The sequence below is a fragment of the Numenius arquata genome, chromosome 7 (genome assembly GCF_964106895.1).
Source record: "Numenius arquata chromosome 7, bNumArq3.hap1.1, whole genome shotgun sequence".
In the NCBI taxonomy this organism is placed as follows: domain Eukaryota; kingdom Metazoa; phylum Chordata; class Aves; order Charadriiformes; family Scolopacidae; genus Numenius; species Numenius arquata.
In genome coordinates, this window is record NC_133582.1 from 55,852,482 (window position 1) to 55,878,154 (window position 25,673).

The 25,673-nt window shown below is 40.2% G+C and overlaps 1 protein-coding gene across 1 annotated transcript; it reads left to right on the forward strand.

The window, feature by feature from the left end:
• The first annotated feature begins 2,840 nt into the window (after window positions 1-2,840).
• Window positions 2,841-20,534, forward strand: TMEM196 (transmembrane protein 196). Its single transcript, XM_074150908.1, has 4 exons — window positions 2,841-2,987; window positions 14,116-14,172; window positions 15,984-16,238; window positions 20,472-20,534. Exons 1-4 carry the CDS (start codon window positions 2,841-2,843, stop codon window positions 20,532-20,534), a joined length of 522 nt encoding a protein of 173 aa, XP_074007009.1.
• Window positions 20,535-25,673: the final 5,139 nt, after the last annotated feature.

Here is a 25,673-nt window from a genome sequence, read left to right on the forward strand (position 1 = left end):
TCCCATATGTAAAATTAATTTCCTAAATCAGCATATAATGATGATGCAGCACAATAGTACAAATAAACTAAAGTGATTACATGGACAAAGACTGTATCTTTTCACTGTAAAAAGATAATGATTCGAATATTACATTTCCTTCCTGTCTTTATTTGAAAGGGTGCAAAACAGAGATAACTCACACAGCTCCTCCTGGGCAGTCATATTAACTCTGACTGAGGTCTTGCTTAGCTCTTCACCTCTCTGCAGTCTGCAGATTAGAAAACAGACGCCCAGACCACTTTCTCTCTTGCCATTGGACTCCAGTTTTATATCCTTTTTAATATCCTCCAGTTTCGATAACTGTCGCATGAAGTGATCTCCATCTAGGACACACTTTTCACAAGGTCTCTTCCCCCCCATCTTTCTGACAGCTTATTATGACTGAAGTGGAAATGTTACATAAAACAAGCTGTTTATGGAAATCTTATTTCTGTCACATGAGCTCTATCCTGATATGACAGCCCTCTATCTGGCTGCAAGTATTAAATATATTAATTACATCTGTCATTATGCAATTCCCCTCTTATCTCCACTGGTTTTTATAGTCCTGGTGAGATATACTCTGAGCAGCAAAATCGTTGCACCTTAGCACACTTTAACGTTTATAACAATCTGACATAATAAGGATACTGTCATTGCAGAAACACCTTCCTACACCCATGTGGGTACTTGAAAATCTGTGCTTTCTCCATCCTCCTACATAAATATAGTAGCTTAGGAACTTTTATGCTGTGCCTTGATTTTTAATGATAAGGGATGTCAGGTACCATTTAAAACATAAGAGATGAAAAGGGGACAATTCAGCTTTAACTATAATGCAGCTTTCCTTAAGATGTAGTCGCCTGTTCTGCTTCTGTGAACTGGGAAAAGTGTAAGCAAATATGAAACAGCTAAAGTTTTAAACTAGAAAGCATTAAGATCTTAGGGCCCCTTTCTCTCACTCTCAGATACCTAAAGAACACAAACAGCTTAAGGTGGCAGACTTTGATGTCAGTCTAACTCCACTCACAGCAAATAAGTATGCAAGATTTCTACAAATGAGATCTAAACTCTGGCCTGTAATGGTTGGTCTAATCTCCTCAAGTGTAGATAATACCTATGTATAGCTTGTTCTCTTGCACTTTAGCATCCTGTCTCCACCCACGACAGTGGTTCAATGTCTGTCTTCTCAAAATACAAGACACAGGTTTTGGAGCCCCAAAAATAAGTTCCATCAGGACTTTGATAATATTATGCTCTTGCCCCCAAATTGTACCGTTAAAATAATGGAAAAGCCTAAGCTGGCCTTCTGGATTCTGATTTCTGAGTGTAGGTTTTCCGTACAGGTTAGGAATTCTAGATTTGCATACAAGGAAAAATTCCATATATACTTTAGAATAAAGTATAGTTTAGACTGAAAAAAAAAAAAATATAGAATGTGTATAAAGAAAATTAGCTAAATTCTGCCCCAGGACACTGATGTTTTTTAATCATGATCTAGATTTTGGAGACATAATTGTTGAAGGAGTGCTTTTGTCCTGTTGTTAAGGTAACTGTTCGTAGGTTGGTGGGTGATCCATATTTAGGAGACACAAGATGCTGGATTAAGTGTTTGTGTGTTACCACGTTGTGCAGCACATCTGGATTGTCAAACTGAAGTCAGAATGGCAAAGCATTCCCTGTATCCGAGCAGCAGAAATAGAGATCGGCACCAAGCAATCCAGTATGGCTCAAGTAGCAGCTCTGGATCTCGTCGTATTTTGCTTTGTTGCTCATTTGCTTTAGGACTGACATAGCTCTGGCTGTTGTCAGAGTGACAAGAATGGCTACAGTAGTTGCCTATTTCAGCAACAGTGTTTTGGAAGACACCAGAGAGTTTTGCAATGGTGAGACATGACAGGATCCAGCTTTTATACTGTTAATACTAGAGAAAGATGGGCTTCCTCCTGAATTTTGACAGCAGCACCTGGGAGGAGGGGTCCTGTGCCCACCCCATCGAAGGGGCTCACCTGTTAGGGAAGCTTTGCGCGGCAGCAGCCTGCAGCTGGCATTGCCCCGGCTCTCCGCATCCCGCCGCCAGCCCGCTCGGGTGCGGGACGGAGAAGGTGTGCGAGCCGGGGTGGGTGCCGGGGGGGAGGACCGGAGGAAGGTGCTGTGCCTTGTGGCCCTGGGGCGGGGCTGCCGTAGCGTCTCGCCTGTGCATTGGGTCTAGATTCATACATAAATATAGCCGGGGTGGGCTCGCCACACTCCTCTCCCCCTCCCCACCCCCAACCCAGGAAGAGAGCGGGGGAGAGAAATAAGAGGTGTGGGGGGGAAATAAAAAAAAAAAAAAAAAGAAAAAAAAAAGAAAAAAAAAGAAAAAAAAAATAATCCCAGTGAGGTCATTTCAATGAGAGCGCAGGAGGCGATCAGACAAGGTCGACTTTTCCGGAGGAGGCGCAGCCCCTGAGGAGGCGGCTGGTGCTGCACGTATCGCCGGCCGCGCTGCCCAGCCGGCCGCCGCGCCCCGGCCCCGCCGCCGGGCCGGCACCTTGGAGAGCTCCGCGGCGGCGGCGGGGGGCCGCGCTCCGCTGCCGGCGCGGCGCTGCGCGGGGGCTGCGCGGGGGCTGCGCGGCGCTGCGCGGAGCCCCGGCGGCGCCCGGAGCCGCCCCGCCGCCCCTCGGCAGCGCCCCGCCGGCCGCGGATGCGCCGCTCCGCCCCGGCTGCCGGCGAAGGAAGAAAAGTTTGGGGGCGACTTAGGGCCGCGGGAGCGCCGGAGGAGAAGGAGGATGCGCGGTTTCCCCGGCTGATCGGGAAGGAAGGATGACCGAGGGAGGATGTGCACCAGCAGCCAGATCATCGGGAGCCTCCTGGTGCTCTCCGTGCTGGAGATAGGGTTAGGGGTGTCCAGCGTGGCCGTGGGGGCGGTCAGTTTCAGCCTGGTCCTCACAGAGCATAAACCTCAGCTGGGAGACTCTTCTCCGGTATGGAGCGGGGTGTGTGTACGTTAGCCATTTCACTCTCTCTTTAACTCTTTATGGCGATGATCAGACCGTGTGAAGGCATCCCCCTCCCTTCCCTTCCGCGTGTGCATGCTGCGCCGAGAGCCTCGCCGGGTCCATTTCCGATGTGCATGGGGTACAGTCTGCATACTCGTGGGGCGAGGGGGGAGGCACTGGGGGCAGAGATGTATATGTGTGTTGGGTGGGAAGGAAGGGGGGAGGGAGACCTCTTCTTTCTTGCTCCTTTTCATTTTTCAATTTTGCTGTGAACAATTGAACTTTCTGTGAACCCATTCTCTCACCTGGGAAAGCCCGATGCCTCCAGTGGAACACGGGCCATAGCTTACAATCTTTAAATTGACACTGAGTTTTGCTTTTAAAAAGAACAGCCCTGTCCCTTACGACAAGACTGTCAAAAGGTGTTTTAAAATAATGTCGAGGGTATGTCAGATGAGTTCTGAGCTTTTGGAGGAAAAAGAGAAAGACGAAACGGGAAGGAAAAGGAAAGATATGTTCCCATGATCTGGGCACCCTGAGCTTCTTGTAAAATGAACAAAAGAATCAAACACCAGTAATGGGTTAATAGAAGCATCATGTTCATATCACAGAATATTTCTCACTTCTCAAAAACCTTTCTTATTTTTTCAGTTTGAGCTATGCATGTTTCTAGGAAGAATTTTCCTCCAAATGGTTGTTTATGTTTATGAAACAGAGAGTAAGAAATATTGAATATTCAGCCTAAACATGAGTGGGCATTTTTGAACTCCAAAGCTGGTTTTGGCCAGCTTACATTGTACAGCAGTATTTCAAAAAGGATTGTTTGCTTTGTTTGAGATAAGATGATAAATGCAAAACACTCTTGATTATTCATCAGAGTAATTTATACATTCATTCTGACAAAGTGCTTCATGTAATATTCTCACTACCAATAATTATTAATTATTGACAACAGTCGTAAATATTTTTGGCAGTATATAAACACACACATAATTCTATACTGCAGAACAGATAGGTGAGAAATGAGAATGATGACAAGATAAGATAAGGCAGTGGCCAACAGGTAATGATATTATCAAAATCACTTCAGAGAGGGAGATTTCTGATCATTGCTGATGAAGAAAAAAATTACTCAAAACCAGTGTCTATCTGAAGATTTAATGACAGACGGCAATATCCTGGGTTTCACTGAAGTCAAAGAGTTTTGACCAGTCAGTAAGATCAGTATTTTATGCAGTGATTGCATTTTGTGACAACGCTATCACAGCTGATGCCATTTCATGACGATGCACATTTTCTGCACAACTGCCTCATTCATTTTTATGGTTTCTGTTACCCCAGAGTTTGTACTATCCATAGATCAAGATCCTATTCTATTACATGTGGACTCCAAGGACCTTACAATCAAAGCAAGAGACAGATGTAGGATAAAAGGATGTAAAGGAGTATAACGAAACAACAAACCCAAATTGATTGGTATAACAGGTGGTTGCATTAACACATCAGCAGTCTGGCTGATTTCAAGCTATTCATAGGTAGAGTTTTAGAAAGGAATAAGACAGAGAACAATGAAGTGATTTTGCAGACGTCTATAGGAAATTTTCCCCATATGTGAGTGCAGAGGCATGCAAGGGAACCCAAATGGACTTGTAGCAAGTGGGCGAAGGATGTCCACAAGCAGAGCCAGCAGAGGCAGGCATCAGCTGCTAGGGACTGTGCAAACAACTGCAGGTTGGGTAGGCAGAGACAGGCCACAGAGAAACTGCAAAGTGGAAGCAAGCAGTTTCTGCTTCACATAGAAGGGGAAATGAGAAATCACAGCCATGTGCAGAGTGGGGTGAGATGGTTATAAAGCCTTACTTACTTTGCCTTGAACTAAAGATCCTTGGTCTATATTGTCACCACTATGGCACCCTCTTTGTACTATTCCAACAGTTCAAATTGTCTGTCAGGTTGTTTTCTTCTGACTAGAGTACTAGCAGGTGAGACAGGACTGGAAGGGGCCAGAGATCTACTGTCCTCCAGGGGTGCTTAGGGCCATGGGTAACTGGGTCCAAATTAAAGCAATGGGAGAAAGGTATGTTTGCACAATCCTCAGAATTGTCCTGCTGCAGAAATGGTATAAGCCACCTTTCTGCTCGCTGGATCTTGCACTGAGCTCATGCTGTCTGTATTAAAGAATATGTCTTGCATAAAATATGTTATTGTTTTCCAATTCACATGCTTGAATCAAGGATTTCCTTTGAGAAATGGACGTTAATGTTCTTTTCCATAAGGAGAAGAAAAGGACATTAAAGCAATAACTAGTATTTTGACATTTTAGGATACAAAACACTGGAGTTAAGTTAAAGAGTATCATGTCTCCTGTTATAATATACCTGGAAATATACTGAAAACTTTTGACCCTGTTCTATCCTTTATGTGGGTGGAAATCAGCAGAGGCCCAAGTTCATAAGGAAGTAGATGAAGATAGCATCACCATGGAAACCTTAACCTGAATTCCTAAAATTTGGGCATCTTAAAATCATGTACATTCTATCCCCTATACTTTAATAGTATAGCCTCCCTTTGATGCTTTGCATTTGAGGCACATTATCTTTCTTCTTAAATGAGTTTTCTTATTGTTCACTGCCTCCGTTCAGCCAGATAATTTACTAACGTAACTCTAAGCATGTGAATCCCACCCATAGGATTAGAGACACAAGTGAAGTTTAGCACAGGCCGAAATGTTCTGATCATTGCATGCCCTGCATTATGTATAAGCAAGCCAGGGAAAGTGGAGTAGACAAGAATGAAAAAAAAAGGAAAGCCTAGACAATGTCTACATCAAAAATGCATGGAAATGGGAAAACAGTTTCTAAATTAGTTGTTCTCATTGGAGTTGAGTTGGCTTATGAAAGTAAGAGTTGTTTAAAAAGTAGTCAAAAGAAAACAACTGAAGGTGTGACTGACTTCTCAAATTTTCTGGAGGATGTGGAGATGACTATCCAATTTATTTTACATCATGTCCAATCTGTTCTTTTTAAAATAGGCCATGGCTGCTAAATTGAAAATAAAAAAACCCCAAAACCCAACCCCCCAAACCAGTCCCATGAACATGATGTTGATTTATGGATGTTCTTTCTGTTTGCTATGATTGTATTGGTATAATCTACTCCACTCAGTGTCTCTCAGACTTCTTTCTTCCAGAAATTGAGGTATAAAATCCACCATTCCAATTTGGTTATAAGACGTACCATAGAAATGATCCAACCAATGAGCACACTGAACTGCTCACACAAATATAGCAAGAATAACAGCATCCATAGCAAAGGCTTTTGCAAAAAATAAATAAATAAAAAAAAAATATCAGAAGATAATAATTCAAAAGGTGTTCACAGATATTCTAAAATGTTCACATACTTTCCCATCTATATTTAGAACATAATGGTTTCATCACTATCACTAGGAGTAGTGACTATATATTCATACACACACATGTATATGGTTCTAATACTCATTTATTCTGCAGTGGTGAACAAATTCTTACTATAAATGAGATTCAGAGAGAGAGAGAGAGAGAGAGAGAGAATGAGAGACAAAAGCCACATCTTTAGTCAAATATGCCATCTATCTTCATATGCAAGAGACATACCTGATGATTCACTTGGGGCTATGCCCCTCAAGAGTAATAGTTTCATCCCTTATAAAGACAAATATCTAAATGTATTTGAGAGATACACCTTCTCTGGATGTTGATTGGTTTGTCTGTCTATAGAGGTAGAGTTATTGTTTCCATGATTTGTGATTTTAGCACAGTGGAAGTCTGCCTGCCCATTAAAAATCTGCATTTATAGTTTGGCTACAGAAATTTGCTCCAAGTTGGCACTTGAAATATTTGATTATTTTTTTTACCCAGAATTTGAAGGAAAAGAAAAAGGGTCAGTCAGTATGGAACTCTCCCAGAGCAAGAACATCATTTTAGACTGTTAAATCAATGCTGGTGGCCTAAAATTTTAAAAAACATTAAATTTTGCATCTAGTTTTTACTACTGCCAAGTTTCCTTTGGAAAGAACAGTCAAACTATTTTTTTTTCAAAAGAACACTAAAAAATCCACATTATTGTTCCGTATGCAGACAAAATACAGATGTGATATACTTTATTTTAACATGTGCATTGCATTTTCATCAAACTGACCATAATTCTGGCTGGCTCCTGCTCCTGATGAAATGAATCGCAGCACTCAGTGAGCTCAGTGGAAGCAGAAGAGAATTCTGCACCTATAGATGAGGGAGGATGTACCAAGCGTGGGAGCTTCTTGCCTTGCATGGAACCAGGAGGATTCGCTGCAGCTGAGAAGTCTTTCAGTAGGTTTTCTTTATCATTCAGACACTCCAGAAGCATAAACCAATCTGGAAGATGGTCTGTCCAAGATGACTTGTATGGCGTTCCTGGATTATATTTCAGAGGATCTGTTGAATATAGACTGACTTAAGCATATGCTTAAACGTTTTGCTGAGATAAGACTTCTTTTCACCTACAGGGAATAATCTTTAATTTATTAATTTCTGAGGTGAAAGCAGTCATACTCTAAACTAAATATTTGAACACCACCAACAAAAAGCATTATTTACTATTTGTTATTCTGATAGGCCCTTAACAAGTAAATAAATATTATAATTTTGTGCTGAGAATTTGAGTGTTTTTCCAGATGACCAGAGGTTTTTTGAATCACTGATGACAGGTAGACTTTAGGGTTCAGAGACCCTCTTCTAAATTTCCTTGAGTGTTTCTAAAACCATTCCCATTTTTAAAGGATCCCGTTTCCCATTTTTAAAGGATCTCCGCAGGCCTGGAACCAGATGAATGGAAACACTAATCTCAGGGACTGGGATGGAATTTAAACTGCTTGAATATGGCTGGAATCGTTGGGAATTGTAGCACCACCTGGGCTGATATGACCAAACAGCACACTGCCAGGTCAAGGTATTAGCTCAGATTAGACAGGTTTTAACGCTATGTCTCACTTCAAATAGCAGAGCACCCCTCTCAGCATGACAGATTTGGTGGGACACAGGGTTGGGTTGTGGCAATGCTGTTGCTTCTGGTTCTGAGCCTGGGTGCCTTGCAACCAGCTAAACATTCCTGCCCCCACAACTCCTTGCATGGGACAACCACATCGTTAGAGATTTCCACCCCCCTTTTGCAAAGATTATTGTGTTTCTCTGTGGGGGTAACAGGCAAACCTACTACCTGGGCTTGCTCTTTTTGCCTGTTGCCATTTTTCTTTAGTTTGATGCCTTTGTTTTCATGAGTGGATTCCGTGCCCTTTATGCGTGCACTAAGAAAACTTAATCCTTGTTCTGAAATACTGCTTTGAAGGAGAGTTACAATTAGAGATGCCTTCTCTGCTCAGTTTGTCCTTTAGGGATTTCAGCTTTTTTCTCATTTGGATGGTGTTGAAGCAACAAGATTATGAAACAGATTGGTCCTTTCTAGACATTACTAATTTCAAATTCCTGGATATTCTCATGGTATTCACATGTTTATACAGTTTTAGGGTAAAACACAGATTTTCTGGTTTACCACATAACAGGAGTACATAGAAGTGAAGCTGTTCATTCTGTTTTGATGGTTTATTCTTCCACATGGGGGATTATTTTAATAGGTATGATATGCTTGCATTGTCACTGTGTTAGATTCAAATTTGGAATAATTTCCCTTCCTCTATTGCATCAGATACATAAGGATGACCCAGAATGCTGGAGAGCTTTCCAGAGAACGTATGTAGTTTGGGCTGCTTCTTTGTCATGAACAATAACTAGGGATCAAGCAGTCCTTACATTCAACAGGTTTTCTCTACTATTTTCTTCAGCGTCTCTCCAGAAAGCTTTTCCATAGACAGTCTTCATTTTCTCAAGGGAATTACACTCACCATTGCTTTTGCCTCCTCAAAACAGAAGAAAGAAAGGTTTCTTAGCTTCAACATACAATATAAAAATAGTTGCTTTTCTTCTGCATGGTGGAAACCAACAAATCTGTGGCTCTCTGCAGATATAACTAAAACTGAATCTTTTTTTCAGACTACCAGTAAGAAAGCCTCCTTTTTTTCAGGAGAAAGTGAAAGAGGCCAAGTCCTTTTTTTCCAGAAAATATGAAATAGGGATGGATCCAAACCACAAAACTTGAATCTAAATTGAGATTTTAGCCTCCTTACTGAAATTTCTCAGTGTTTGGCTCTGAGGTTTTGTTTCAAGGCCATATTTAATATAAAGTAAATTAAAGCAGGCTCAAAATAAACATTCTCCTTTCCTGGAGGTCCTTGGTTCTTGATTCCAAAGTTCAACAGACCAAAAGAGAGATTTCCACCATTTAACATCAGTCCTGCCTAACCGGGGAGGTTCCAGTTCACTAGAAGTTAGCAAATGTGACACCCATCTACAAGAAAGTCCACAAGGAGGATGTGGGGAACTACAGGTCTCTTAGTCTGAGCTCAGTGCTGGGGAAGGTTATGGACCAGACCATCTTGAGTGCCATCACATGGCATGCACAGGACAGCCATGCAATCAGGCCCAGTCAGCATGAGTTCATGAAAGGCAGGTCCTGCTTGACTAACCTGATCTTCTATGACAAGGTGACTCAGTGGATGAGGGAGAGGCTGTGGATGTTGTCTAACTAGACTTTAGTAAATACAAGGTACTGTGTGTAGAGTTTAAATGGTTTCATGCAGATGAAATCCTTCAGGATAGCTAAGAACAGAGAGAGAGTGGCAAGACAGCAGAGCCCCTCATGGCTGTATTCCAGTTAACAGTATTATAAATTAGAAGAGTTAAAATTAAAAGACAAAGAGGAACAAACATAGGAAATTCCTTTTGAGTCTGATTTGTACTCATATTCTTTTTCTGGTACAAAGAGCCAGTGTAGTTTCTCCCATTCACTTCTCACTACTGCTGATCACAACACTCAGACATCAAATAATTTACAGGAAATTACTATAGCACCAACAAAAAAATTCCCCGAGTCCCTAGCTATTCCATCAAAAAGCAATGATCAGAGTCAATCACATAATGCTGCACTGACTTCCTAACCTTTCTAGAGGTCTCCACATGAGCAGAGTTGCTGAGCCCTGGGTATTGCTAATATTCTCTCTGTAAAGCAGGTTTCCACTGCTTCCAGTGAATTAGAACCCTCTGCGGCCTCAGAAGAGAGTGGTAAACTTGGCTTATCATTTTCAAAGCTTTGCATGAGGATTAATTGCCTGACACTGTGGCTCAAATTCATCCATTGGTTTTAATCGCAAAATGCCTGCTGTCATAAATAAATAACCGTACTGCTTCTTGAGCAAGCCTTTTCTCTGTGAATATAACACATAATGTCATCTAAAAAAAACCCAAAATAACATTAATCCTTTGCTACTGCCCAAGTGCTTTTCTTCCAAGGTTTTTAACATGTTCAGGCACACTAGTGTATTCAGTTTCACAACTTGTTTGTCTCTTAGTCACATGGTTTATAAAACTTTGGCATGACTTTCTCAAGCTACACAGAAGAAAGTGGAAGAACCAGGAATACCCAGCTCCTCTGAGAATAGAATAGACTAGACTAGAATAGACTAGACTAGAATAGACTAGAACATTTCAGTTGGCTCTCTCTTGAGCTCATTAATGACAGAACACCTTATTCCTTGTGTATATGTGTAATTATTGTAGATGTACAGAGAGAGAAAATACAGACTATACATACAGACTGTGACACAATGCAATATTATCATAGAATCATATAATCATAGAATATTTCAAATTGGAGGGGACCCATAAGGTTCATTGACTCCAACTCCCTGCTCCTCACAGGACTACCTAAAACCAAACCATATGACTAAGAGCATCATCCAGATGCTCCTTGAACTCTGACAGGCTTGGTGCCACGACTACTTCCCTGGGGAGCCTGTTCCATTGACTGACCACCCTCTCAGTGAAGAATCTTCTCCTAATGTCCAAACTGAACTTCCTCTTACACAGCTTCATTCCATTTCCTGTGGCTGGTCACCAGAGATAGGAGATCAGCACCTCCCCCTCCGCTGCCCACCTTGAGGAAGTTGTAGACTGTGATGTGGTCACCCCTCAGCCTTCTCCTCCCCAAGCTGAACAAACCAAGTGACCTTAGCTGCTCCTCATAAGTCCTACCCCAAGACCTTTCATCATCTTGGTCGCCCTCCTCTGCACACACTCTAATAGTCTGATGTCCATCTTATATTGAAGCGCCCAAAACTGCACACAGCACTCAAGGTGGGGCTGCGCCAGCACAGTGTAGAGTGGGACAGTCACCTCCCTCGGGCAGCTGGCTGTGCTGTGCTTGATGCACCCCAGGACATGGTTGGCTCTTTTGGCTGCCAGGGCACACTGTTGACTCATATTCAACTTGCCATCAGCCCATACCCCCAGATCTTTTTCCATGGGGCTGCTCCCCAACCTCTTGTCCCCCAGTTTGTACGTATAACTAGGGTTACCCTGTCCCAGGTGCAGAATCTGGCACTTGCTCTTGTTAAATTTCATACGGTTGGTGATTGCCCAGCTGTCTAGTATATCCAGATCTCTCTGTAAGGCCTCCCTGCCCTCGAGGGAGTCCACAGCTCCTCCTAATTTAGTATCATCAGCAAACTTTGACTCCTGCATCCAGATCATTAGTCCAGGGAGTCCCTCAGATACTTTAGCAACTCTGGAATACAGTAGTCACTCCTTGGTTTTGAGAAGCCAATATTTTAGGGATTTCAGATTAGCTCATTCACTATTCTTTGGATATCAACTGGGAAATATTTTAGGTAATGTATGTGTATGTGGCACTACCTAAAGGTGGTTTGGAAAGGTGTGTGTCCTGTCCTTGCAAAACATTAAAGAATAGCAGAACTGCCCAAACTGGTGGGTGCTAATGCTGAATGAATCTGTAATTTTCTTGTTGTTCCTTTGGTCATATGCAAGGCTAATATAATTAGTTCATTACATTCCCTTCTGGCTAGCAAAGACTGTACAATGGAAATAGAAAGTCTTCTCTGACTGAAATCAATGGTAAAAAAATCCATTGACTCTAACAGAAGCAGAATTAGAGCATTTTTGACAAAACAAGTGACCTTTCATCTTTGAAGGCAAATTACCCAAACCCCAGCTTTTTAAAATAGTTAACATACACTTGTTATGAAACTAGCTTTGATGGTATCTTCCAGATCCTTTCTGTAAGCTCTCCAGAACTCATAAATTTTTTCTTAGACAAAATTTTCCTTTTAATCCTATTCAATCACTACAGAGAGAAATGATACTATTAATCTGCTTTATCAAGTCTGACTGAATAGAACTTAATTAGAACGATGTCTTGAATAATTTTTTTTTGACATTCCTGCATTAATGCTGAGAAATACAAAATACTACATGTGAAAATGTGAAGCATGCCTTCATTTGAAGGCAACCTGAAATGACAAGATTGGGAGTGAAACTCCAAAGCTTCACAGAAAGCCTGAGTGAAAACTTACAAGGCAGGTGTGATAGTTCTGAGCTGAAATCTCCTCTGCCTGTGGGAGAGGGGCAGGAGAGTCCTACCCACTGGGTTTTTGATTGTTATTCTGATGGATGAACTCTAGTAGCAATTACCAGTTGTATGTCCTGAGCCATACAGTGCCATGGTCTACCTGACTGAGCCCTCTCTGTAATTGGATTGGTATTAAGTCCAGATCCCAAGCTTAGTATAGATTTAAAGAATATAAAAAAAATATAATCATATTAATTGTAGAAACTGGTTCAATGGGCCTAACTCAGAGAAAAAGGCTTATGCTTAGCTATATGCACGAACTACTTTAGTTGGAGAGAGATAAACTAGGTGTTAAAGCACCTCCTGAACTGAGGTACTGAAGTTGCAAAATTTTGGAGGGTAAATGAGATGTACATGCAATATATTACATGGACTCTAAATGCTGTCTAGAAACTGCTTAATTTTTTTTCACTTCTTATGTAGCAGCCAGGTCTGTTCTGTGATTTAATCCTAAATCAAGGTCAAGCAGAGCCTTTTGCTAGAAATACCACCTCAGCACAAAAAACGATGTGGAAAAATCCAGTTTTAAAACTCCGAAATTACTTCCCAACAGGGGTGTAGGGTTCACTTTACTGAAAATAAGTAGCACGGATTTCTTAATAAAGGAGTTTATGAGGTATCGAAGAAATCTTTTGACAGTATTACAAACACCTGGAGAAGGCCTTATTGCTTTCATATGACTACTCTAGTTCCTACCACGACTGCTCCCTCAGGGACTGCTCACTGTTCCCCTTGTTAAACTTCTTTGGAGGAGGAAAAAGAGACATCAGAGAATATCATCGGTCTTTGCACAGGTCGCTAAAAAGCATTAACATCTATTCATATCATCTGGGAGGGGGTGTTTCTGTTTTTGTTAATTAGTTTTTGCTTAATGCTTGATGCAACAATTAGCAGACCAGTTTGTGAAAGGGCACTATCTGAAAAAAGTACAGATGCCTTCATGCTATCTCTTGCAAAGTGGGCTATCTAGAATCTGAAACAGATTTTCTTGCATGTTGAGTGTAGCCACACTGACAGAGGTACTCACGTTTACACCTGCACCCACGGAGATGACTGAATGCCATTCTTGCCCAGAGTTCCACTGCCTAGAGGACAACAATCCATGTCTGATCCCTCAGCAGTTCACACTGTAGGGTCAGGGCATTAAGTACCTCAGCGATTCTTGGAAGTAGGTGATTTGCATCTACTTTGACTACTACCCTGATAAACTTTTCGTAGAAAAAAAAGAGTTTTGCTTGCAACACTGGGTGGTTTTTTCATGTTTTGTTTACCCATGCAGCTTAAAAGTAGGATTTTTTTTCTTTTCTTTTTTTTTTTTTTTTTTTTATGAGTAATCATCATCCTCAGTCTGACTTCTCATTCCAGTTTCTTCTTCTCGGATAAGTGTGTTTATGGTTGAGTTACAACTTCCTGAAACATAAGGTTTGTGATAAAAATGCTGACAACAACCGTAACCATTGCCTAACCTACTGTTGTGGTCACCACTACAGCAACACAGCAGGATTTAAACTTAAGACCTTAAATTATGAAATAATTGGTGTTTTTTTTTTTCTTTGCAGTTTCTGCTTTGTGGTATATGTGGAATACTGTGCGCCAAAAAAAAATCTGGACTTGTTGTAAGTTTTTCCACTGCATATGTAACACATAAGTGTCTGAAAGGCGTACTTATCTAACTCGAACTCCTTACTGGGGGCAAAGTCCAAGTGTTTTTTGATAAAAAGTCAGTAAAAATTGCAAGTCAGCAGTCCAAAAAAGTAATCAGCACTTTGGGTTAATCAAGCAAAACAAAGCAGTTCTGAAATGGCCTATTTAGGCCATGCCTATTTAAGGCACACATCCCTATTTATCCCTGTCTGGATAAATATGGATGGAAAACCTGTTGACACAAATTTTTGCCAATTCAATACAAAGTTCCCCAATAACTTCACCAGATTTTAACTTCTCGCCTCCAAAAACCTCTTTCTGTGAAGTGCGACATGACCGGGCTGCCACCTCAATGAGGCTGCTGACCAGCTTGGATCCTTAGATATCACAGCTGTTCATGTTTTAATAAGTTCTTTTTGCAATCAGAATCATGAATAAGCCAGTTTTAAAGTGATGGCGGATGTTTTCTGTCTCTTCTAAGAATCAGAAGTACAGCAATTTTTCTGACTGAAGAAAAATGGTGTCACCACTGAACTTTATGTTAAAGACATGATCCTATTGTAAGTGATAATGTCTGGCTTAATTTTCTGTCAGCTTGATTATTCTGGCATGTACAGATGGAAGTCATGTAAAACCAGCATAAGTGTGAGAGGAATCAAGATCTCTCTCGGATTATTTTTGCCTATCAACGAGCTATCCTGAAACCTGTTACAATGACAGTCTCATTTCTTAAAGCATGTGGACCATAAACCAGTTTCTAAAAGCTGTCTGTTCTGGTGGTCTCATGGAACAGTCACTTCCCAGTGGACAGCAGCATACAGCCTGAATGCCACATTCTGGATGAAATTCTCATCCCAATTGTGTACAAAAGTGGTCTGTAAGGCTCCATAAATTGTTCCTACCACAGTAGGATAAGCACATATACAAAGCCATATTGAGTAACATCAAAGGCCCATCTAGATCAACATCTGACAGGCCATCAGTCAAGGAGACGATAATTTAGCATTGTCTCCATAATAAGGTCTTTTGCCTTCAAGTCATTTGTGGCTCAAGGACATCCTGAACCAGGGTGGCATCTCTGTGATTAAAGTGATAGGATGTCTTTAACATGTCTCATTAATTGCAGCCTGTTTCACACCCTTCTAAAGTTCCCAAAAACATTTTAACAAAGTTAAAACCAACCAACCAACCAACCAAACACAGTCACCACACTGACCTTCTGTAGAGCTGTATCACAGATTTCTTCGTCATTTCTCTTGCTTCTTTGTCCAGCACATTCACCTTGAACACTTCTGAAGTCCCCACAAAAGCTGTAGAAAGTCTCCAACTGCTGTCTGACTGCACAAATTAGAACTGAACAGGAGGCATAGTCAGATGACACACAAAGCAAGAGAGATTCACTGTGAGGCATTTACATGAGGCGTTCTCTCCTGAGGAGTGGTGAGAAACTGCACAATAGAAAATTACGACACATTCTTTCAGGATACTGTTTTGAATGGAACCCTGGAAATCAAAAGATTTGACTAGCTCTTAACATGAGCAACTCATTCTACCCAGCTTTATCTTACATGCAACATCAATCTTAACTCTTGTACACCAGAAGGTATTGTATTCCCTTGGAGCTCTGTAGGAGCTGAGGGAGATAAAAATGAGTGTCTGTGTAGTGTTTTGCAGCCCATGATGCTATCGAAGCATTGAATTACGGTTAGTCTCATTTTTATATGAATGAATCTGTCTCAGAAAAATGTTACTGTGACATAACCTCTCTTGTCTTTCTTGACAGATGATACTTTTTTCTGCCTGTTGCATCTGTGGACTAATTGGAGGAATCTTAAATTTTCAATTTCTTCGTGCTCTGACAAAGAAGTCGTCTGCTCTCTATTCTTTGCATCTTGCCTCCATGTCTCTTGCATGCATTGGAATTGGTGGTTGCACCCTTTCTTCATGGCTCACTTGTCGGCTAGCCAGCTATGAACAAAGGCGAATGTTCTCAGAAAGAGAACATTCATTGCATCACTCCCATGAAATGGCAGAAAAAGTGAGTTGTGTGTCCTCCTTTATTTGTTGTGCTTCTCCTAAAATGCTACTGTACGTGTTAACATTTACAATTGGCAAGAGATGTATTCAGTTTTCAGTGTTATATGAGAAAGAGCTTCTGGGAAATGAAACGCTGCCATTCTGTGTAAGCTTTATTATGTTGCATTATACGGAGCTATTTTTAGGTACTGTATATTTGCAGTACATCCATTTCAATGAAGTACATCCATTTTCAACATAATTCCATTGTATAGCTGTTCAAGGGCTTAGCTGCTAAATATAGCACTTCATAAATAATTGGAAGCCTTATTAATATGGATTATCATGTATTGTACTGTGAAAAAGCACAGAATGCTTTCTGTAACCACATCATTGCATGCTTCAAGGATTTAATCAATTTCTTCCTCTCCCAAGCACTCAGCTTATAAAGTGGGTTATTTAAACACAAAAGCCACAGTTCACAAACCTAGATGACTAAACCTAAGCACCTAAGGGCACATTTAGACACCTAAATGAAACTGATCTGATTTGCAGCAGCACTGAGCGTTTGCAGCATTTACTGCCTTTCTCTGTTAAAAGGAAGCTTACTGAGGTATCAAAGTCCATGTTTAAGTGCTGAAAATTAAGCTCCTAAAGTTGAGCACGTAGGGCCAAAAGAATTAATTGAAAAGAATTCTTGAAATTGGCTCCTTGGAGTTAGAGATCTGGTTCATACTTGAGAAGTAAAATGTTCACTGACACCCTGTGCTTTACATTTGGACTTTGTACCCAATACCTTTCAAAAAATGTGTAGAGAAGGGAACAAAAGTCAAGTGGACTGTCCATCTAAACTGCCATGTGCAAGTTGGCATGACAGTTAAGTTCAGCAGTCTGTATCATAACTATTGAGACCTCTGAACAGCAGAGCAAGGATTAATTCATTTGGACTGTGGAATGTTTTCAGACTCCCTGACAAAACATGATACAGCAGTTAATTGTCCATTAGGTAAAAATTACTTGTCGCTACTCTTTGGTTTCTTAACCGAGATGAGACTCCAAGCAGACATATAGACTGAATACACCTTAGAAGACATTTGAAACATGTTTTTAAAAGTTAAACAGTATTGGTTACAACAGTAACAAAACAGGGTGATAAAATCAAGGGAAGAAATAAATTTCTCCCTCTCATTTTAAAATGAAGCAGAATTCTGTTGAGCTATGTAGGCAAGTATGACCACGGTCTTGCAGATTGTAGGCTAGATCCTGCCTTCCAAAGACACTCTTTCCTCAACAAGGACAAAGATGAAGCCCATTTGAGAGAAAAAGAGAGAGGCTGAAGATGACCATGTACAGCAGCAGTTCACTGTCTCCTTTCCTGGCCTGTTGACCTCCTGAGCTTTTAGACACTTAGCAGTGGGGACCGCCAGATGCCCACTTATCGTGGGTGAAGGGCCATGATCCGTGTGCAGAGCACATGCTCAGCGAATGTGGGATGTGCCCCACCTATGGTGGACTCCCTGCGTGTGTGTTGTAGAATCCAGTATGCATGCATAGATGGTCCGATCTGGGACTTTACAGACCTACAGCCTGTGGACAGCCTGCTGCTGGCAGGTTTGAGTACATTAGCTCAAGGCATGCCCCTAAAAAACAATGAAGGATACTTAAAAGCTTACATTAAATTAGGCCCTGATTTAGAAATAGCTTTAAAGTGTTTTATATATAAGACTATTTTGTATACTTATACTATATACAGTAATATAGACATGTACTGCATGTGCATTTTTTTGTGCTATATTTATTGTATAATTGTTATATTTATGTTAGAGATTGAGGGGTATTGAAATAACCGACCTGCCCAGCTGCCCGGTGGTTCCCCCGACACCAGAGTTACCTCCAAGGTACGCTGAACACTAGGGAGCTACCATCTTGTTATGTCACTTCAGGAAGGGCCACCTCTAAGAGCAAGTCATAGTTTCAGCTAATCAAAGTTGGCTGATGCTGTGATGTCACTCTGAGTCAGGATCGGTGCTTCCAGGTAGTGACATAATTCTACGTGGTGAAAGCTGCAATCTGGAAGTAAGTTGAGTATTTAAAATATTCACCCTAGTTATAGACATCCAAATGCTCCTATTTGGATGTTGCCACCATTGACTCACTCCGCTTCTAATCTGTGTGCTCCTTCATTTCTTGAATTCAGCAACATTTTTTAATTTCTTAATAATTTTATTTTTGAAAATAGAAATATTGGGGGAAATAAATGGTTTTCAATATTTTCTGAAATGATGATGATATTCTAATAGCTGATGTCTGCAGAGGATTGAAGTGATAAAGCTGACAAAAGGAAACTTACACTCACTCATGAGTAGCCTTCTGACAGACCATTACTACCAACCTGTGGTTGACTGGTAGTTAGTATTAAATTGCTTTGGTATTCTTGGTCCCTTTCCCAGCTGACTGGTATCTTCAGCGTAGATCCAACAAAGGGTTTAGGCACCTACAAAGGGGCAAAACACAGCGCCTCATTTCAGAGCAGACAGCCTCCAAACTGGGATCCAGGGTCCAGTGTTAGGCATGCATGTTCCTCTTCAGTATATGAGGAGAATAAGGCACTGTACAAAAACATCCAACACCATCACCTGCCAAATGGAGAGGTGGGTGGTAGAAAATGCTCAAAAATCAGTAAGTTTATACAACTTCTTTTCTTTGAAGCTTAGACTTGACACAGGAGTATTAATTGGCAAGGCTACTTGGTTTGATGGCCCTAAGTTTACTTTGTAGAGAGGAATAGGACATCCTTTCTTTCAAAAACTGCGCAGGGAACAATTAAGTCTTGTGATCTACTTTAAAATGTAGCTGGTAACACCTGAGAGAGAAGGCACCAGTGCTTCCACTTCATGTTGAACTCTGAGTTCCTGTCTCTGCCTCCCAAACTATTTATAAAATCAAATATTGTGGATTAAAAGAAGAGAGAGAAAGAGTCAGACTAGGAATAAAGACCAGGTCCCAGAATTTTCTTCTCTTTACCAAGAATCTCAGCAACTATTCTATAGAGTCAGGCTCGCTCTTTCTGATTTTCTCTCTCTCTCTGTTTAGCCCAGTGAATCTTGCTTTACTTTCTTCACAGAAACTTCCACAAGAAGGGGGACAATCAGATCCCTCTTCTTCCACATTTTCTCCAAGTGTACACAGGAGGTAGAAGAGATGAATTTAATCTTTCTGTGCAAAGAGCTTCTGGTTCTCATGCAAATATTTTAGAACTAGCCCGACAGTGGCACCTCCGCCTCATCTACCTGAATTTCAAAAATAATAGCCCAAACTGCACTTTTATGTGTGCCCATTCCTCTTGGCATAATTGGATGTTCTCTAGGATATGCCATTGGACATAAGCAACAGATCATTTCTGCATCCAAATTCAATTTGGTATGAAATAGGCCTAGGACTGCTCAGAATAAGGCAGTTCTGAGCATAAACTCTATGTAGCTTTGCAGCCTTGAAGGTCAGAGAACTGCTTAATTAATGTAGACATCTCCAGGCTTAAACAGCTGCTAAGTAAGTATTGTTTGCATTGCCATTTGAGAATTAGAAAATCTAACTCCAAACACATCTTGGTTTAGGCGCTTTAGGATTCTGACTCATGATCAGGTCAGCTTACTCCGAGATGACTCATCTGCCACTTGAGCGGCAGATGCTGAACTGCTAAAAATTGTAGTCTGGCATATTAAGGGAAAACCAAAATCAGTCCCATCACAAGACAAGCAGTCAAACCCCTTAGTTCCTGTTTGGATCTAGACCTACACCTACTTCCCAAATGTCTATCCCAGCTAGCATCGAATGGCATCTGTTTGTAGCGTGTCAGCACAGAAAAAGGTTTGAATGGAAACGAAGACTTAATTACCATCTTGTTCCTTTGTAGATTACCACACAAGCTTGAGTTCATGCACTTTCAAAGAACAACGTCACAAAACTTGCACAGATGCCATCAGTGCTATATGTGTGGTCTGAGAGTAATGTCCAACTCAGTCAATATCAATGATTCTATCAGCTTTCAAATGTACTTAATTTATGTAGGAAGAAATCTGATTTCTTTTTTTTTCTTTTTACGGTGAGATTTATGAAGCCAAATAAAAAATGTAAAGTTTTTCTGACTGATTGAAATTCAGAGTTTGTTAAATTTTTGTTACAACCTTAGCTAACTGACTTTCAAACACCATAAAATAATTGTAATTTTAATTAGTCTTTTCTATTCTTGTTCCAGGAAATGACAGACAACCTAAGCAATGGTGGCCCACATCTGATTTATAATGGAAGTGTATATTAAGAGATTTTTAAAAGTTCCATGGAAAGAAGTGCGTTTAGAATTTTCTTCAGGAAAAAAATGGACTCCAAGAAATTGAGAAAATGGAACTCTCTTAGCTCTTATGGCTCAAATGTCACAACTGCAGAACAGCACAGTTGCATTTCCCTTTTAGAAACATGTTCAAAATTTGTCTCCTAAACATTTTGCGGATATACAATATTTATTCACTTCCTGGTTACTCTTTTTTTTTTTTTTTTTTTTTTTTCTGAATAACTTTTCAGAATTGTGATAGTATTTGAAATAGACTTCTCAAGACTTTTCTTCTCATAAAGACTCAAAAACTAGAAAAAAAAAAATAATTACACTGGACCACATTTAGCCTGGTCACAGAATTCCTAAAGAGAAGAGGGCAGAGGAAGGATTGGCTCAGGAGAATCTTTTTCTCCTTCCCACTTAGCAGCATCTGGTGTAATATGACGGCTTCAGATCATGTGGCATGGTACCAGCAACGCATCTGCACAGTCCCCCTTCCCACATTGTGAATGCATCAAGCCTCAGTTTTCCCAGTAGATCATATCAAAAGAGAGCGCAAATTACTCTTCCAAACGGCTCCCATTTCACATTCAGAGTGTAAATGAACAGTGTGCTGAAACCAACACCGACGTCTTTGTTTTGAAAGACAGAATGCTCTAAGAACGCCATAAATCAAAACCTCAACAATGCCTTGTTGTAAAGAAATTGTAAATATTTCCAATTTGTGAATTAAGTATATTTCGTAATTTGTTCATAAAAGACAAATAAAATGAAATCTAAACCAGATATTTTAGAGAGACCTTTTTGTGTTTTTTTTTTTCCTTGTTTGAAAGATCTTGCAAAGCTGAACTATCATGTTTGTATTTTTGCACAACACATTGAAAGGTTCCTAAAGGGGTGAAGCAGGCTCAGAAAGGAGAAAAATAAAGGCTGAACAGAGGTATGGTCAAGGTCAGAACACGCTGGCAATTCTGCACACACATAATAGTTTGGGGTCTGTTAAAGTGACAGGTTTAGTGGTAGGGGACATGGGTTTAGAGGCACATCACTTAGTGGTAACTTGGCAGTGCTAAGTTAACGGCTGGACTTGATGATCTTAAAGTCTTAAAGGCTTCTTCCAACCAAAACGATTCTATGATTCTAAAGCAGTGTGTATGTTAAGGCAGCAGCTTGAACTGACCGCAAACGTTACTGTAGGACCTACTGTTTCATACAGTCATGAAAAATGGAAGATGTAATCTGTAACAGAACACATCCAGCATAATATTTATATAAAATATTCATGTAAAATCACTCATATGTTACATAGTGAGTCTATGACTGCATTGTAAAGCCCAGCACTTCAATATAAGTTTGAGATGTGAGCATTATTGATGACTGGTTATTTATACCATGTTCCCAGACAAGTGTGAATAGAATCTTATTATTATTCAAGCCATGCTATAAAAACCTCTAGAAATTATATTAAGTTGTTTGGTGAATCTATATGGTATAAAATAATCTTTAATTAAATTATTTTAAGATTTTCTAAGTCTATAACTAGAGTTTCCCATCTAATTACAACATAGGAAACATCTTCACTGTAATTTAAGGTGCTTACTTAAACGTCATGAAAATTAAGCTTGTGAGTTAAAAATTGGTCCACCTTATAAGGCTTCTCTTTACTTATCTGCTGTCTCAAAGGGCTTTTGAATCCTCTCTAAGCCCCTGATATACTATGTATTATGTACATTAGTAATTGCTAACGAGACTGTTCCAGTTCATAAAGAATATAGATACTGTCATAGCAAAGAATTAGATGTTAAATCATCTCTGCTCAAGGAAAGTGCTCCCTTTCCTGATCCTACCAGCCTTTAGACTGTCCCTCTACTACATTTCAGCTTGTTTGGGCTCTTTATAGGTGCCATTGCCTCTTCAGCTTGATGCTGCCCTTCCTCAGCAATGGGAAACATGGGATAAATCCATCCTCGGCTTCTGCCCCTTCTAGAATCACTTTTGCTGCAGTTCTGGACACAACCTGTCAATGGCAGGACTAGCACCTAAATGGGCTGCAGAGTTGAAGAAATCCATAGTGGACATAGAACCAGAGGAAATGGTTCTGCAAGATTCCCTACAAGATTCCCCTCTTCACTACATCCGTACACAGAGTATCAAAGGGCCTTATAAAAGAAATGCAAGAAAAAAACAAAAAAAAGGCTCAAAAATCTACCTTAGGACTACCTGGCAGAGGTTCATTAGCTCTGTACAATTGTAAAATCACGGTTCGTACAGAGGTATCTTGTGACACTTCAGGACACTTCAGGACACGGAATAGTAGCTTTGGATCCTAGAGAGTGGTTTGTAATTGCAGTTCAGAATCTGCTTAGGAATGACATGAAACAACACACCACAACACTATCCATTTAGTTATCACAAATACTTTATTTCCCGGCATGGTAGTAATAGTATGGGATGGAGCAGGGGAATGGGTGATTCTTCTATATCCAACATAGTAGTCCAGTGCAACAGCCACTTTCTCATGCTTTGGAAAGGAAAGGTGGATACATTCTCTAAGCTCACAATGTTTGAAGCCTTACTGTAACCTATCAAATACAACCACACCACTTTTGCTGCTTTTCAGGGGGTACTGGAAGAGAGAAAAGATCTGGACCCCAGAGAACAAAAGATTCAATTGTTTGGTGCGGTTATTTTTTTCTTCTTTTGCTGCCAAGTCTGTAAAGTGCAGAAAACTGTCTGGTCCCTGCATTCATAAAATCCTTGAAAATGTAATGCTGACATTCAAAAACATCCTCATCTGACATCAAAAACATGCTCTAACATGCTCTGGGCAATCCTGCTTCAGCAGGGGAGTTGGACTAGATGATCTTTATGGTCCCTTCCAACTCTAAAAATTCAGTGAAATTCAGTGAAAAGACTTGGGAACAAATGTGACGAAAACAACTGCTCCTACAAAGCAAAACATACAAAGAGAATCAAAATTCTTAAATTCAAAGTAAATTACCATAATATAAGGATGTGGTAGGGAAATTCTAGGAAATGTTTCACTTTGTTTAATGAAGTTTTGTCCCACAACTGCATACAGAGTTCAACTGTAATGGAAATATTTCCTGTATGTTTTCATTACTGGTACAGTTGAAAGGACACTCATTCCACTTACCCAACTGTATGAAAACCGTAAGTTTTCAGAATGTGACCAGCCAACATATCTGCACAAATAGCTTGAAGGCTGGGCACCAAAATTCATTTTAATCTAAAGAAGATGAAGCATGTATTGTCCTTGACGCAGTTATTTCTGATTCATCCTGCTGTAAAAGCAGATGCTGGCTCAGATTCTCTCAGAGATATTCAGCTGTTATTCACTAGGTCAAGAAACACTCTTCCTGAAGGGGGTTACTTATTGAACTTTGTGCGTAAGATTTAGCTGGTAAGTCCTTAATGTATGTTTTAATATTTTAGGCTATATTTTAGGCTATGCTTGGCATTTCATAGAACCTCAGCCTATGAGACACACACACATGTTTTGAATTTACAACAATCAACAGTTCTTATTGCAAACTGTGGAGAAAAGTGCATATAATATGTTTTAAATCTTTGTCTTGCACAATCTTCAATATATATTTGCTGCATTAGCACATAGGAATTTCCCTTCAGATGGTCTGGGGAGGTAAGAAGGACTGTGGAGCAGGTCAGATTCAGTAGGAAATTCATATGCAGTTAGCTATAATCACAAATAATTATATTTATACCAAAATTTTCCTTGAAAGTGTGATTTTGAAGATACAGAGAAAAGAGAGTATAATGGTAAAAGCCACTTTGAATCCTTTCAGATCCCAGTCCCACGCAGGTTAAAGAGTTAAAAGAAGCCTTTTATAATTAAAAGGCTTAGAAATATCTATCTAAAAGCAGATTGGTATTAGACTACCATATAATTGTAGTTATTACTGCATAATCTTTCTGCCTAGAACGATTCTAGCTAGCTTTCCCTTCCTGTATCAAAGTGACATCTTTAGCTCAACTATAAACCTCCAACAAGTTCCCCAAGGTTGTTATACATGCATCTGGAGACAGATTTTGAAGAATATTTTGAGAACTTGTACAAGGGCTAGGCAGACAGACTCACAATCTCCAAGGGAAAAAGAAATAAAAAATGGTTTTGGTAAAACATAATTTGATTGCAGTGAAGATGCTAAATTCACCCTAATTTAATATTGTCAGCCTGAGGAACTCTGGGTGAACCTGGGAAGCTTGTTCAGGAAGGCCTTTTTTTCCCCCTAATTATACAGTTATGAAAATGTGATTCAGTGTTTTGAAGGAAAAGAGTGAACTGGGTGGGATGAATCAGTAGGTAGAATTTCAGCAGAAAGTTGCATGTCTGGAGAGATTTGTTTGGCTGTGGAAATGTTGTTCTGCTTCAGAAAGAAGCAGCTTTGATTTGGAGTAAAAAGTCCAGAGGGCTGCACCAAGGTCTCTCTTGCAACCTCTCTACAAAGTAGTCAAAGAAACATCGAAGACACGGGATAGACACATCTACTTCTGCCAGGGAACTAATAATAAACTCTGCAGAACATCCTCACAATTGCTCTGGTGTTCCCTCAAATGAGCCCTGAGCACATACAGAATTGGCAATTTGGGTTGTTTTTTTTCCCCTTGCATTACATTTGATTTGCTGTAAGGTATCTTTTATGTCCTTTAACCATTGAGTCACAGCAGGTTATTTTAATGTTCTCCACATCACTGTAATTTTACTTTCTAATCAGTACAAGGTGTTTTTTTCCCAGAGATCCCTTCTGAAATCCAGTTTGAATCCTGCCATAAGCTGCAACGTGTCCTTCTAAAAATATATACAGTTATGGCATGTTGTACAGGTTGACCATGTACATTAATTAAAAATAACCCTACATCCATGAAAATAGCTGTGTTGATGAACAGGCATAATGTGCAATGGTAGCATGCTAGGAAGGCAGGCAGGAAGAGGGACCACAAGCACAGAAAGAAAAAGCTTTGAACTGCAAAGTGTCACCATGGTGCTGCATATAATTCCACTGATATAAGCCAGGTAGATGAGTCTACACAACTTCTCTTTGTACCCTTAAGAAAGCAGACATAGATTTAGAAGGAGCTAAGAGC